This window comes from Panthera pardus, unplaced genomic scaffold (genome assembly GCF_024362965.1).
Source record: "Panthera pardus isolate Hobbes unplaced genomic scaffold, ASM2436296v1 HiC_scaffold_1, whole genome shotgun sequence".
Classification (NCBI taxonomy): Eukaryota; Metazoa; Chordata; class Mammalia; order Carnivora; family Felidae; genus Panthera; species Panthera pardus.
This window is the reverse complement of record NW_026526654.1, coordinates 7,577,567-7,593,619: the sequence shown is the minus strand read 5'-3', so window position 1 is coordinate 7,593,619 and position 16,053 is coordinate 7,577,567. Positions and strand designations below refer to the sequence as shown.

The following is a 16,053-nucleotide window of genomic DNA, read 5'->3' as shown; positions in this document are numbered from 1 at the left end:
TCATGACGTGAGCCGAAATCAAGAGTTGGATGCTTCGTGGACTGGGCCACCCAGGTGCCTTTAGAGTTCAATAATTTTTATCAAGCACGAAATACTGCCCTTGAAACTTAGTTTTTCTGTGGTCTTTCTAAGCATGAGAAAAATGGTAATCAGCTTATATAATATTATATATCTAGAAAAATTTTAAGGAGTCTTCTCAGTGTATAATTTTTTGAGTTATTTAGTACTTTGGTCTGGCATTTTAAAAAGCAAAAAAAAAAAAACAAAAAACAAAACACCTAGTGTTACATATATGCAATTTTTAAGACTTCCAAATATTACAAAAATACTACCTAATCATTATGTAACAATTGAAAACTACAGCAATAATAGAAAATTAGATCAACCATGACCATTCCACTTAGCTATGAAATCCTTCAAGAGCCTTCTTCACTCTTTGATCCTGATTTCCCTCCCTCCCATCCACTCTTGAATTCATTGTAGCAATTTTCCCTCTCCTCCAGAATGGTTTTTTCAAGGTTACCACCGATTTTCACTTTAATAAATCTAAACATAATTTCATACATCTCATTTTACTTAACCTTTCAGCAATGTTTGACCCAATGGAAAACTCTCTCCTCCAAAATTCTGTCTCCATGGTGCTTGTAGGATATCACTCACTCACCTGATTTTCCCGCTGCCTTTCTAGTCTGTACACCTCAGCCTGATTTGCTTGTTTCTTCTCGTCCCCCACTTTTTAACCCATTGATGTCTTCCAGGAATTTGCCTTTGATTTTCCTTCTCTTGACTTTTACTATCTTGTATATTCTAATGATCCTCAAGTTTGTATCTCCAGCCCGGATCTCTCTCCATAATTCCAGGCCCGCATATCAAACTGCCTACTTGATATCTCTTTCTGGATAGCTATTGCAAACTTAACATGTCCCAAATTGAACTCCTGGTATTCTTTCTTAATATTTGCCTTTCATGTCTTTCCTAATTGAGTTAATAACAGTTCTATGAGTTGCTCTGCTAAAAAACTTGCTGTCATCTTTGACTCCTGTTTTTTTTTTCTTTTCCTTTCACTTTTTCCTTCTATTTTCTTTTTCTTTTTCATACACATCACATCTCATCTGTCAGCAAGTCTTGTCATGTCTTCCTTCAAATATATCAAGAATCCAAACACATCTTCCATGACCAATAGACTGTCATCTGTTGTTTATATTGGTGTAATAGGTAACTAAATGGTCTTCTTGTTTGTTTGTTTCTTCTTTTGTTTTTCCTCTGTTTCTGTTAATTCTAAACACATTGAATCTAGTAAATCATAAGTCGGATTGTGTCCTTCCTCTGCTCCAAGCCTAATTGCCTCCCATTTCACTCAGAGTACATGCCAAAACTCTTCCTAATGCCCACAAGGCCTGTATATGATCAGGTGTCTCCTTCTCTCTCTCTGATTTGAACTCTTTTCTACCCCTTTCATTCTGTCCAGCCATACTGATTTCTCACTACTCTTTAAGTACTTTGGACATAATTCTGTACTTCCTGTTGACTCTGTCTGGAATGCTTTCCCTCAGATACCTCATGGCTTGATTTTTCCTTTGTTGTTTGTTTTTCCTTTCAGGTTTTTGCTTAAAAGTCACTTTCTCAGCAAGGCCTTTCTTGGCCATCCTGACTAGTACTTCAACTACCCTTTTCCCTATAACACATCAAAATGTGATTTCTCTGCTTTAGCTTTTCTCCTCTAATACTGTATATTTTGCCTGTGTAGCTTATTGTTATTGTATGTTTACTTCACTCATGAGTAGGATTGTTATCTGTTCTTTGCCATGTCCTCAATGCCTAGAAAATGTTCTAGTCTATATAGTACTTATTCAATAATGTTTATTGAGTGAACAGAGTTTAACTTGTGTGTAATTTTTTTAACCTAATACTAGTCCCCACTTTGACAAAGTTTGGCGTGGGTTCATTCTGACAACTAAACCTGCCAGTTATATACAGTTTTTGGATTTTGGGGGCCCAATATTATGTTTACTTGCTACTTATTCTTTTAGTTGTATTTATGTTAGTTTTCATTATGGTGAAATGTATCAAAGGAATAGCAAACTTCCTTTATATTTATTAAGGAAACTAAAATATGTGGCAAATTTTTATAGGACTTTAAAAATTCTTGCCAAAGGATTATGAGCCCTCAATATCTGAAATAAAAAGATGAAGTTGGAATTGATCACTTCCAAATAAGAGCGAGCTATGCTGGTTAGGTATAGTCTTTTCTAACAGAGCAGTCTGCTATTCTTATACAGGGTTTGGGGAAGAGTGGAGTTTAAGGATTGGGGGACTTTCAGAAAATTAAATGGTTTGTCATCATCTGAAGCACCATGCTTATTTGGGTGAGACTGTTGTGGATTGGTTGGCACACTGAAGCATGTGTATTGGAGTGATTTTTGTCCATTATTCGCTGTCTTTCAGAAGGAAGGAGCTGAAATGGATTGGTTGGTGAGTAGGGCTGGTGGGCATTGATTAACACATTTAAAACTGACTCTGGTGGCTTCTTCTTACCATGGCTACGTGTTAGGGTTTCTTTTTGTTTTGTTTTATTTTGTTTTGTTTTGTTTTGTTTTGTTTTTTCTAAGTTTGAGGTGGCTTTCACCAGATGTTTTCTACTTAAAATTTGCTTCTATTGTCTGGGTTCAAAATGAAAGCTATTTCAAATTCTATAATTACACATTCATTTTTGAAGTTTGAGTCAAGAGGAATTGTTTGATAATTGCTTTCAGAAAGATTCTTCTTTTCTTGGATGTTATTTCCATGAGAAAAGTTATCTGTGTAACAGGTTTTTTTGAAAAAAAAAAAAAACCACAATTGTTAGTTTTGTTTTTGTTTTTGGTGCTCTTCGGGTCTCATGTTTAAGTCCTAAATAATCTGTGGGAAATTTCATTATTTTTTGGAAATGTACGTAGCTGTATGGTAATAATATTCTGTTGCATGCATTTAGTCCTTCAAAACAGAATTATAATTTTCTTTTTGGTGAATCCCCCATTTTTTTTCTTTTAGGATTAGTTATTAGGCTAAAAGTATACAAAAGTTAACAAATCATTTTTTTAAATTTTTTTAAGGTTTATTCATTTGGAGAGAGACAAAGTGAGAGTTGGGGAGGGGCAGAGAGAGGGGGAGACAAAGATTCTGAAGCAGGCTCCAGACTCTGGGCTGTCAGCACACAGCCCGATGTGGGGCTCGAAGCCACAAACCCTTAGATCACAAACTGAGCCAAAGTCATACACTTAACGAACTGAGCCATCGAGGCACCGCAAACCATTTTTTTTTTAAACAAAAGCATAACTAATCAGATGATTTTTATTTTTGAGCGATAGATAATGACATATGAGTACTTTTGAATTTTTGAAGTTTTTCCAGATTTATGAGATATAAGTAACACACATCTGTGGAACTGTAAGGTGTACCTGTATTAATTTGATACACTTTTATATTGTCAAATGATTACCACAATAGTGTTAATACTTCCATCATCTCACATAAATATCATTTCTTGTTTGTGATGACCTAGTCTTGTAGCAACTTTCAAATGATAGGATACAGTATTGTTCACTGTAATCACCATCCTGCACATTAAATCCCCAGAATTTATTAATCTTGTAACAGGTAGTTTGTACCCTTTGACCAATATCTACCCATTTCTCACAGCCTCCTCACCCTGGCAACCACCAGTCTGTTCTGTTTTTCGTGCAATTTTTTTTTAATTCCACATATAAGTCAGATCATACAGTGTTTGTCTTCTTGTGTCTGAGTTCTTTTCACTAAGCATAAAGCCCTCAAGTTTCACTCATGCTGCCACAAATGGCAGGATTTCCTTCTTGTTTGTGGCTGAAAATATTCCATTGTAAATGTATACCATATTTTTTAATCCATGGATCCACCGATGGATGCTTAGGTTGTTTCTTGACTATTGTAAATAATGCTGCAATAAACATAGGGCTGCAGATATCTCTCCAAGATAAAGATATCATGTCTTTAAGATATATACCCAGAAATGGGATTATTGGCTCATATGAAGGTTCTATTTTTAGTTTGTTGAGGAGCCACCATACTGTTTTACATAGTGGCTGTCCCAATTTACAGTCCTACAGGAGTACAAGGAATTCCTTTCCTGTACATCCTTGCCAACGATATCTCTTGTCTTTTTGACAATAGCCATTTTAATAGGTCAAAGTGATATCTATATACTGCAGTTTTGATTTGCATTTTCCTGATGAATAGTGGCATCGAGCACCTTCTTGTGTACCCTTGGCCATTTGAATATGTTTTGAGGAGAGACGTCTTTTAAGGTGCCTTGCCCAGTTTTTAATTATATTTATTTTTAGCTGTTGAATTGTACGAATTCCTTACACATTTTAGATATTGACGTTTTTCATATTTGTAGCTTGCGAATGTTTTCATCCTTTCCATAGGTTGCCTTTCCGTCATGTTGCTTGTTTCTTTTGCTGTGCAGAAACATTGTTGATTGCATTGGTTGGTTTTGCTTTTATTGCTTGTACTTTGGATGTCCTATCCTAAATCATTGGTAAGATCTATGTCAAGGAGCTTTTATCCTATGTTTTCTTCTAGGAGTTTTATGATTTAAGATTTTATATAGAAGTCTTTATTTGCGTTTGGGTTGACTTTTGTGAGTGGTGTAAGGTAGAGGCACAGTTTTATTCTTTTGCTTGTTAATATCCAATTTTCTCACCATCATGTATTGAAGAGATTACCTTTTCTCTTTTGAGTATTCTTGGGTCTCTTAACAAAGAGACTTTATGCATGGGTTTTTAGTTGACTTTATGCATGGGTTTATTTCTGGGTTCTTGATTCTGTTTCATTCATCTTTGTGTTTGTTTTTGTGCAACTTCATACGGTTTTTATTACCATAACTTTGTAATAGTGTGACACCAGCAAGTGTGATGCTTCCAGCTTTGTTCTTCTTTCTTAGGATTGCTTTGGCTATTTGGGGTCTTTCTTGTTCCTTACACATTTGAGGAATGCTTTTCCTATTTCTGTGAAAAACATCATTGGAATTTTGACAAGGATTGCATTGACTCTGTAGGTGGTTTCAGGTAATGTGGATATTTAATGATACTATTTTTTCGAATCCATAAACAACAGGGTATCTTCCCATTTGTTTGTGTCTCTGCTGTTTCTTTTACCAATGTCTTGTAGTTTTTACTGTACCTATCTTTCATAAAGTCCTTGATTAAATTTATCCCAAAGTATTTTGTTCTTTTTGATGCTTTGGGGAAGGGGATTTTTTCCTTATATTTCTTTTTCAGCTATTTCATTGTTATTGCTTAGAAATGCAACTGATCACTTTATGCTGATTTTGTAATTTTTTTTTACTAAATATAATCTATTGTCAAATTGGTTTCCATACAAAACCCAGTGCTCATCCCAACAGGTGACTTCTCAATACCCATCACCCACTTTCCCCTCTCCCCCACCTCCTATCAACCCTTAGGTTATGCTCAGTGTTTACGAGTCTCTTATTGTTTGCCTCCCTCCCTCTCTGTAACTTTTTTTCCCCCGTCCCCCCCCCCCCCCTCACCCATGGTCTCCTGTCAAGTTTCTCAGGATCCACATATAAGTGAAATCATATGGTATCTGTCTTTCTCTGCCTGACTTATTTCACTTTGCATAATACCCTCCAGTTCCATCCACGTTGTTGCAAATGGCCAGATTTCACTCTTTCTCATTGCCAAATAGTATTCCACTGTATATATAAACCATATCTCCTTTCTCCATTAGTCAGGTGATGGTCATTTAGGCTCTTTCCATAATTTGGCGATTGTTGAAAGTGCTACTGTATACATTGGGGTACATGCACCCCTATGCATCAGCACTCCTGTATCCCTTGGGTAAATTCCCAGCAGTGCTATTGCTGGGTCATAGTGTTGTTCTATTTTTAATTAGTTGAGGAAGCTCCACGCTGTTTTCCAGAGTGGCTGCATCAGTTTGCATTCCCACCAACAGTGCAAGAGGGTTCCTGTTTCTCCACATCCTTGCCAGCATCTGTAGTCTCCTGATGTTTTCATTTTAGCCACTCTGACCAGCGTGAGGTGGTATCTCAGTGTGGTTTTGATTTGTATTTCCCTGATGAGGAGTGACGTTGAGCATCTTTCCATGTGTCTGTTGTCCATCTGGATGTCTTCTTTGGAAAAGTGTCTATTCATGTCTTCTGCCCATTTCTTCCCTGGATTATTTGTTTTGTGGGTGTGGAGTTTAGTGAGTTCTTTACAGGTTCTGGATATTAGCCCTTCCTTTATCTGATATGTCATTTGCAAATATCTTCTCCCATTCTGTCCGTTGCCTTTCGGTTTTGTTGATTGATTCCTTTGCAGTGCAGAAGCTTTTTATCTTGACGAGATCCCAATAGTTCATTTTTGCTTTCCATTCCCTTGCCTTTGGAGATGTGCCAAGTAAGAAATTCCTGCAGCGGAGGTCAAAGAGGTTTTTTCCTGCTTTCTCCTCTAGGGTTTTGATGGTTTCCTGTCTCACATTCAGGTCCTTCATCCATTTTGAGTTTATTTGTGTGTATGGTGTAAGAAAAGTCGTCTAGTTTCGTTCTTCTGCATGTTGCTGTCCAGTTCTCCCAGAAGAAAGAGACTGTCTTCTTTTTCCCATGGGATACTCTTTCCTGCTTTGTCAATGGTTAGATGGCCATACATTTGTGGGTTCACCTCTGGGGTTTCTATTCTATTCCATTGGTCTGTGTGTCTGTTTTTGTGCCAATACCATACTGTCTTGATGATCACAGCTTTGTAGTAGAGGCTAAAGAGACAGAGTGTTAACAGGGGAGGGGTAGAGAGAGAGAGACAGAGAGAGAGAGAGAGAGAATCCAAAGCAGGCTCCAGGCTCTGAACTGTCAGCACAGAGCCCAATAGGGCGCTTGAACCACAAACCACGAGATCATGAACTTAGCCGAAGTCAGAAGCTTAACTGACTGAGCCACCCAGGCACCCCTGCATCTTTATGTTGATTTTGTACCCTTCATCCTTGGAACAGCTTTTTGGTGGTATCTTCAGGATTTTCTATATATAAGAATATGTCATCTGCAAACAAAGACAGTTTTATTTCTTCTTTTCTGATTTGGATGCCTTTTGTTTCCTTTTCTTGCCTGACTGCTTTGGCTAGGACTTCCTCTATCCTGTTGAATAGGAGTGGTCAAGTGGGCAACTTTGCCTTGTTCTTGAACTTAGAGTAAAAGCTTTTAGTTTTTACCACTGCATATGATGTTGGCTATGGGCTTATCATATTGGGCTTCATTATGTCCAGATGTGACAATTCAGTACCCACTTTGTTCAGAGTTTTTATCCTGAAAAGATGTTGAATTTGGTCAAATGCTTTTTCCTCCCATGCTGGGATGATGATATGATTTTTTTTATTCTGTTAATGCGGTATATCAAATGTATTTATTCGATTTGATTTCTGAAGGATAATTTTGCTGAGTAAAGTACTCTTGATTGGTAGACTTTTTTCTCTTAGCACTTTGAATATATAATCCCACTGCCTCCTGGAATGTAAGGTTTCTGCTGAGAAACTGCTAATAGTCTTATGAGGGTTCACTTGTAGTCACATAGTCTTTCCTCACTCTTTTTCATTCTTTTGACTTTGTTCTCTGCTGACTGGATAATCTGAGAGTTCCTGTCTTTCAATTCACATTTTTTTTTGCTTGATCCATTTCCTGTCAGTGATCACTCTTGCTTTTTTCATCTCCTTCATTATACTCTTCAGCTCCAGGATTTTTGTTTAGTTAGCTTTTACTATTTCCAGCTCTTTGTTAAGCTTCTCATTTTATTCATAGAGTGTTTTTCTGACTTTATTGAATTGGCTTCTTGTGTTTTTCTTGTAACTCACTGAGTTTCCTTAAAACTGCTATTTTTGAATTCTCTTTTGAATAAAGTACAGATCTCCCTGTGTTTCTGATTGATTACTGGAATATTATTGTGATCCTTTGATGGTATAATATTTCCTTGATATTTTATATTCTTTGCAGTTTTGCATTGCTGTCTTTGCATTTGAAGTAGCAGTCACCTCCTCCAGTCTTTAATGACTACCTCTTCAGTGTGTCCAAACCTGATTTTTTTGCTCCAGTGGGATGCTGGAAATTCTCTGCAGGACACCTGGTTTTCCAAAAAGGCTCTCTCATCCACGGGTGATTATCTTAGAGAGTGTTTTCTAGGGAGGGGCTCCCCGATGTGGCTGAGAGGGAGGGGCTGGAGGCACTTTATGGGCTATTGCTAGGTCCACAGATTAGACTGTAGTATGTCTGCCTGTTACCTGATGCACGGGTAGGCAATACTTTTCCTCAGTCCCTTGGAATATAGTGCTAGATTCCCACAGCTCCTGCAAAGGCAGTTTTGCCCGTGGGTGGATAAGATGCCAGTTTGGTGTAGGTGGGGAGACGCAACAACGTACATCTTGTTCAGCTATGATACTGATATCGCTCTGACATATGGGTATTTTAAAAGTAGTTTTTCCCCTAAGATATTTCCCTGATTTCTTCTTTCATGTTATATGGACCTCATGCTACTTTAAAACTTTGTTGAAATTAAGCATTCTTATATTTAAAAGCAAAGCCAAAAATAGAGCACACATCTAGTTATTACTCCCATGTCTAAGAGTCACTGCCTTTAGGCAATGAACTCTAACATTTTAGTGTAACCTTCAAGGTTCTTCAGAATTTCTTTCCTGACTGATCTCTTACTACTTGCTTCCATGTATTTTATGTTTTTTTTCCAAGTTCCTACAAGCTTATACTTTCTCCTTTCAAGGCACCTAGATGCCATCTGTGTAATCTTTGTGCTCACATTCTAATCTCTAAGAAAATGGTTTTCTCCCGTTTCTTTCCCTGGTGACCTCTGCTGTTTATTTTCCCTCTTCACTAAAGCCTTTCTCATCCTCACTTACAGCTTTTCACATGTCAATTCTTACAAATCACATTGTATTCTAATTGTATATTTACCTGTGTTTGAAGCAACAGATGAGTATTTCCTTTTGTACGGTTGGTACTTCAGCACTGTTCTCTGAATTAATCAAATTAAGTCAGATGGGTAAAATTCAGAACTTGATGAAAATTGTCTTTTTATTCTTTATCAGTAAAATTATTAGAAAACATTGGCTTTTTTTATGGCTTTTTAATGGCTTTTTTTTTTTTTTTAAGGAGGGAACCTGGTTTACATATGAAGAAGTTAAAGAAAGGTGAAAATGAAAAAGGGACATTAAAAGGATCTGTGATCACACCAGTGTTGCAGAAGGCAGATTCCCTAACTGGTGGTCCACTACAAAAGAATGATGGCAGCCATTTCAGTGAAAAGGATCAGCATGAAAGCAGGTAAAATCTATAAATTCTTTATGTGCCTGTGAAGGAATTTTAGCAGTGATTACCTTTTGTGGAAATAAAATGCTGTAGTGTAGGTAGGCCCAAGCTAAAGCAAGAAATACTCAACATATCAAACACACTGCTTGAAAAGTTGTGATGAGGGTAAGTGACTTTGTCAAGGAGCAGTTTCAGTAGTCACCATGGAAGCATGGAAGATGAGTAAGTGTAAACAACTCCTTAGAGCATTTTAATTGGGAAAGGTAATAGAGAAATGGATGATAACTGAAAAAGAATGTGAATTGCAAAGGCATTTTCTTTCTCTTTTTATTTTAAGATGGGAGCTTTTAGAGTATGTATTCTGTTGGAAATGATCAATAGAGATAGACATGGTTAGTTAATTTAATTTTGTTTGCGTTTCCAAACATTAGGAAGTTTGTTGATTGTATTACATTATCTTTTAAAGATTATAGTAATTGTCTTTAGTACTCTTATTCATGTGATTTTGTGCAAGAAGTTGGTTTATTCTGAAATGGTTCCACAATGGGGTATTCTCATACAATTGAATGTGCAGATTTAAAAATATATATGTATGTATGCATATATGTATATATGGCAATTATACAGCCATATATATATATATATATATATATATATATGGCTGTATAATTTCTTATATGTATGTATATGTATATTTATTATATGTATATTATATGTATATTATATGTATAATATACATATTATATATATGTATATGTATATGCATAATATACAAATTATATGTATGATTTCTTATATATGTATACATAAGTATATGTGTATAAGTTCTATATGTATATATTTGTATACACACACACACACACACACACACACACCCTTATCATAAATGTATGCAAACACTGAGGCCATTCTGAATAAAACTAATCCTTCCTTGATGCTTTTAGATATCTAGTGCCTTTGATAATATCACAAATAGCTATGATTTTGTTAGGGACTTTAAAGTATCTGGTTCTATTAAGTTAATATTATTTAGGATCTGGGGAAAGGGGAAGATTTTGTTTATTTACAATTGGAAAAGAAACTAGTAATCCATAACAGATTATTCCTTTTGGACTAGAGAGCTCTAGATTACCAAAACCATGCTTCCTGTACCAACAGTGCCATTGACACAGATTGTATGCTCAATAAGTATGTGTTGAATGTGGGAATAAACAGTGGAATGAATGAATGAATGAATGAATGAATGAATGAATGAATGAATGCCTGTTGAGGAACTTCTCTAGAAGAAGCAAATCTTTAGTTTATTGAAAGTAAATTTCCCATCTTGCCAAGTATAAAGTCTCTTAAAAAATGTGTAAGATTCAGAATTTGTTATGTATCACTATAGCTAGAAATCGAATCATAATATAGATTCATTTGCTGTCATATTAGTTAGAAACACTGGAGCATCACTTTAACCACATAGTATAAAACACATGCTTTGAAGGCACATTCCTGGGTTTGAATTCGGGGTCTGTTCTTGGCCAGAGACGAGGGCTTCTTGGGCAAGTCACTTCGACTTTCTGTGCCTCATTTTCTTCCTGTATAAAATACCTAATATAATAACCTACTTCATAGGATTGTTGTGGGGCTTCAAATACCTTGAAGACATGTAAAGTGCTCATAGTAATGCCTAGAGAGTAGCTGCATAGTGAGTCTTCAACACGTTAATATCATGATTGTTAAAAAGGGGTTCTTTCATATAGGGAGTTAACTTGCACTTTCCAAGTAGGTTTTAGTGCCAGTAAAAGCTTATTTTTAGTAAAATGACAACAACACAAACAATGGTATCATTCCTATCAAATAATGCAAGTAGCATTAGGATTTTCCTTTGCTTTTGTTAGTTTTTACCTGACGTTAGTACTTTGTTGTGCTTGCTTCAGCAGCACATATACTAGAACTGGATACACCTAATCCTTTGTTAATATTAGCAGTAGTATGTTTTCGATGTGGTTTAATGTTACTCTGTTGTTTAATCCCCTTTGTAGAAAATTAGTTTCAAATGCAGAGATTTTATATCAGAAACAATAGGTTTAGATATGCTTTGTATTTTAAGTATTTAATATTTGCCTGAAAAGAATTGTTGGGTTTTTCCAGACCTGCAAAGAAAATTTCTAAGAAAAAGAACAAGGTAAGCAAAAGAGACAATGTAATTTTATTTTATTTATTATTTATTTTATTTTTATTTTATTATATCTTTTGATACATATTTGTTAGGAATATTGTTCAGTGGCAAAAAATTACTTTATGAAAGATGTAGTGAAAAAATAGAAAATCTTCCTTTGTTGTAGAGACATTTGCTGTGAAAAAGTTACTTAGAAATACTAGCTATGGATAACAGTGTCTTTTTGATGAAAATCCATTCTTTTAAAAAGTCTCTGTGGTTTCGCTTTTAAATGTTCATTCACTTATTTTTAAAATGTATTTTGAGAGAGAGCACGCACAAGTGGGGGAGGGGCCGAGGGAGAGGGGGAGAGAGAATCCCAAGCAGGCTCCATGCTGTCATTGTGGAGGTCAACGTGGGACTCAAACTCAGGAACCCTGAGGTCATGACCTGAGCCAAAATGGAGTCGGATGCTCAACCGACTGAGCCACTCAGGTGCCCCTGTTTTTGCTTTTATAAAAAGATGGCTATTTATCACTTCTCTACACCTAGTATATTTTATAAATATTTGGGGGACATTTTGAAATGGTATTATTCATTGGTAGGTCAAAAAGCAAATTACCTCTATGGATGACCTTGTCGACTTCATTCAGTCATCTGAAACAGCTTCAGAGCATTGTGAGTTGCCTTACTCTAAGAATTTCATGTTGCTGATTGAACAACTTGGCATGGATTGTAAAGGTAGGAAGCCTTTTTACGTATATTGCTGTAGTAATATGTGCAAACCTTGCCTACTACTGCACCATAGAGCACTGCTGTATTATAGAGCTGCTCATCTCAGAAATATGTTTTATATTAAAATAAAAGGAGCACTATTGTATCCTCTCGGCCAAAGAGTCATCATTTCTACTGTACCTTTCTTAGTGGGAATGGCACATCTAATGTGTTTGTTAACTCTGCTTCTCTTCTGTGCCTTCACCCAGGTCAGGTCATTATTTTTCTCCTAGATGACTGAAATAACGTCAGGACTGTTTTCCCTGCCGTTCTACCTCCCAGGACCTTGGTCTACACTGCAACCATAATTAGTATATGTTTTAAAAAATGTGTCTTTCATCATGGTACCCCGTTGCTTAAAGCATAGCTATTACTTCTCATTGCTATTAGGTTAAAGGCCACAGTCCTCTGGCTTCATCTTGTATGGTTTTACATCCTTCTTTCCATCTGTGTCTTATCCAATGTTTTAGACGTTCTTCCTGTGAAAGAGCTTTTTGTTTCCAACAGCTTTAGTTAGGTAAACTGCACATATATGAAGTGTGTCATTTGATAGTTTTGACATATGTTTACACGTATGAAACGATAACCATAATCCAGACAGTTAACATATTCATCACCCTTAAAAATCTCATGTCCCCTTATATTCCCTTATTATGAAGCTGCCAAATTGTTTTCTAAAGGAGTTGTATGGTTTTCCATTCCCACCAGCAGTCTGTGACAGCACCAATTCCTACATACATATTCATGAACACTTAGTATTGTCAGCTTTTTAAATCCTAGCCATTCGGATGGATATTTAGTATATATCTCATTATGGTTTCAATATACATTTCCCTAATAACGGATGATGGTGAGCATATTTTCATGTGCTTGTTTGCCATCTGTGTATCTTCTTTGAATTGTCCAAGTCTTTGGTTGTTTTAAAAATTTGTTTGTTTGTTTTCTTAGTTGTTGAGTTTTCAGAATTCTTTGTATAATCTAGACACAGTTCCTTCTTATTTTGTTTTCTTTTTTTTATGGTTGTTGTTGTTGTTGTTGTTTCCACTGAGGCATTTTATTTGCACATATGTATTACATCCCTAGAAAAAGAATCCCAGGATTTCCCCTTCTGTGTGTTTTCATCTTGCTTCTTCATGGTCCATGACTGTAGCTGAGGTGGTCAGTATAATGAAACCAAACTGAGCAGATTATTCTGCCATTTTTCTAGATCTTTGCATTGTCCATCAATTCTGGGGCCAGTCACTCCATGCTTGCTTAACCTGCCTGTGAGTTTCACAACAATTTTCCCAACTCTGTGATCATCAATGATTTTAAATTCACCAGTGTAACCATGCTTCATCATCACAGTTAGAAAATGGACAATGTCTTTGGAGCATGGCCTAGTAAGAACCTGGAGTTTGCTTCTCTTTTCAGTATTGTTATGCTTTGGGGAGCATCTGCCACGACATTCACATGCATCATGATGGTGGCACAGAAAGATGGTGGAAAGAGCTAGATACAGTCCCTTTCTCACCTCTCTTTTTTTTGCAAGGTTTTTCTTCTCCCACTCTGTGACTTTTCCTTGTCTCAACAGTGTTTTTGAAGAGCAGTTTTTCTTTTTGGTGAAGTCCAGTTTACACATTCATTTGTTCTTGTATGATTGTTGCTTTTGGTTTTCATATCTAAGAAATATTTGCATAGCACAAGGTCACAAAGCTTTTATCTCATGCTTTCTTTTAGAAGTTTTATAGTTTTAGGTCTTACATTTAGATCTATGACCCATTTTATATTATTTTTTATTTGCGATACAGAGTATGGATACAAGTTCATTCTTTTGCATATGGATATCTAGTTGTTCCAGCACCATTTATTGAAAAGGCTGTGTTTTCTCCGCTTTATGCCATTGTTCCTTTGTCATAATCAGTTGGCCACATATGTGAGGGTTTAAGTATGGGCTCTATTCTGTCTCATTGATCTCTTTGTCCATCTTTGTACCAATAGTATGCTGTTTTAATCACTGCCAGTTTATGAGGATTTTTGAAATCAGGTAGTGTTTGTCGTCCTGCTCTGTTCTTTTCAGTGTTCTTCCGCTACTCTGGATCCTTTGCATTTCCACGTGAATTTTAGAATCAGTTTGTCTGTTTCTTAACAAAAACAAACAAACAAACAAACAAACAAACACCAACTCTGGTGGTCTTCTGGAATTTAAGTTTAGATTATGTTGAATCTACAGATTTATTTGGGGAGAATTGACTTCTTGACAATATTGAATCTTTTAACCCCTGAACAGAGTATATATCTCTCCCTTGATATAGGCCTTTTAAAATTTTCTCAGTAATATTTTGTAGTGTTTAATGTATAGGTCTTTCTGTCTTTTATGATATTAGCTGTGATTGTTTTTTATTTTCAGTGCAGTTGTAAATAATATATCTTAAATTTAATTTTTTTTTAAATGTTTACTCTTGAGAGAGAGACAGAGCATGAGTTGGGGAGGGGCGGAGAGAGAGGTAGACAGAATCTGAAGTTGGCTCCAGGCTCCAAGCTATCAGTACAGAGCCCGACGTGGGGCTTGAACTCACCAACGGTGAGATCATGACCTGAGCCTGAGCCCAGTGCTTAACCAACTGAGCCACCCAGATACCCTGAAATTTTAATTTTTGATTCTTTATAGCTAATATGTAGAAATATAGTTGATTTTTGTGTAATGATTCTGTATCCTCCAACCTTGATCAATTTATATGTATAGATATATTTAATATTAGAGAGAGTACATGAGCAGGGGAGAGGGGCAGAGAGAGAGAGAGATCGAGAGAGAGTGAGAAAGAGACAGAGAGAGAGAGAGAGAGGGAGAGAGAGAGAGAGGGAGGGAGGGAGGGAGAGAGAGAGAGAGAGAGAGAGAGAGAGAGAGAGAGAGAATCTTAAGTAGTCTCCATGCTCAGTGCGAGCCTGTCATCAGGCTCCATCCCATGACTCTGGGATCGTAGACTGAGCTGAAATCAAGAGACAGACACTAAACCGACTGAGTCATGCATGTGCCATGATTAATTCATTTATTAATTCTAGTAGCATTTTTCTTAATGCTGTCAGATTTTCTACATAAGCAAAGGTCATAAAAATTCATTTTTAACTACTATTTTACTAGCAATGGTAAATACTGTAGACTTGTAGCCAATACATTCTCTGTCACAACTAATCAGCTTTTCCATTGTACTATAAGAGCAGCCAATAGATAACTGCATAAATTAATGGACATGGCTGTATTTTGATAAAATTTAATTTACCAAAACAAGTAACGTGGCCCATAGGCTGGAGTTTGCCAACTTCTATTTTGTGACCATGTGATTGCGAATAGAGACAGTTTCACTTCATTTTCTATCTGGATGTCCTTTGTTGCTTTATCTTGTTTGATTGCATTGGCTAGAACTGCTAGTATAGTGCTGAACAAAAGAAGTCATTCAGTGAATGTCATTCCTGTCCTCTTCCTGATCTTATAGGAAATGCATTCAGTTTTTCACCATTATATATAACGTTAGCTGTAGAGTTATCATGACTTGTTTTGTTTTGTTTTGTTTTAAATCATATTGAAGTTCCCTTGTATTCCAGGATTGCCGAAAGTTTTTATCTGGAATGGATGTTGAATTTTGACAAGGAACATATTTTATCTACGGAGATAGATACGGTTTTTGAATCTTAAACCAACTCTGCATTTCTGGGATAAACCCCATTTGGTAACAACAAATTATCCCTTAGTGTATTGTTAGATTCCCCCCCCCCCACACACACACACATGGCTGTAGTTTAATTAATTAATTAAATA

The 16,053-nt window shown here is 36.2% G+C and overlaps 1 protein-coding gene and 1 pseudogene across 1 annotated transcript in view; one reads left to right on the top strand and one right to left on the bottom strand.

The window, feature by feature from the left end:
* Positions 1–16,053, top strand: part of LOC109260803 (ankyrin repeat domain-containing protein 26-like) — a 135,766-nt gene that overhangs the window by 63,968 nt on the left and 55,745 nt on the right. Inside the window, 3 exon segments of the mRNA XM_053901553.1 lie at positions 9,185–9,355; positions 11,477–11,510; positions 12,089–12,224. Coding sequence (XP_053757528.1) covers positions 9,185–9,355; positions 11,477–11,510; positions 12,089–12,224 — 341 coding nt within the window.
* On the bottom strand, positions 13,337–13,718 carry LOC109260802 (40S ribosomal protein S15a-like; annotated as a pseudogene).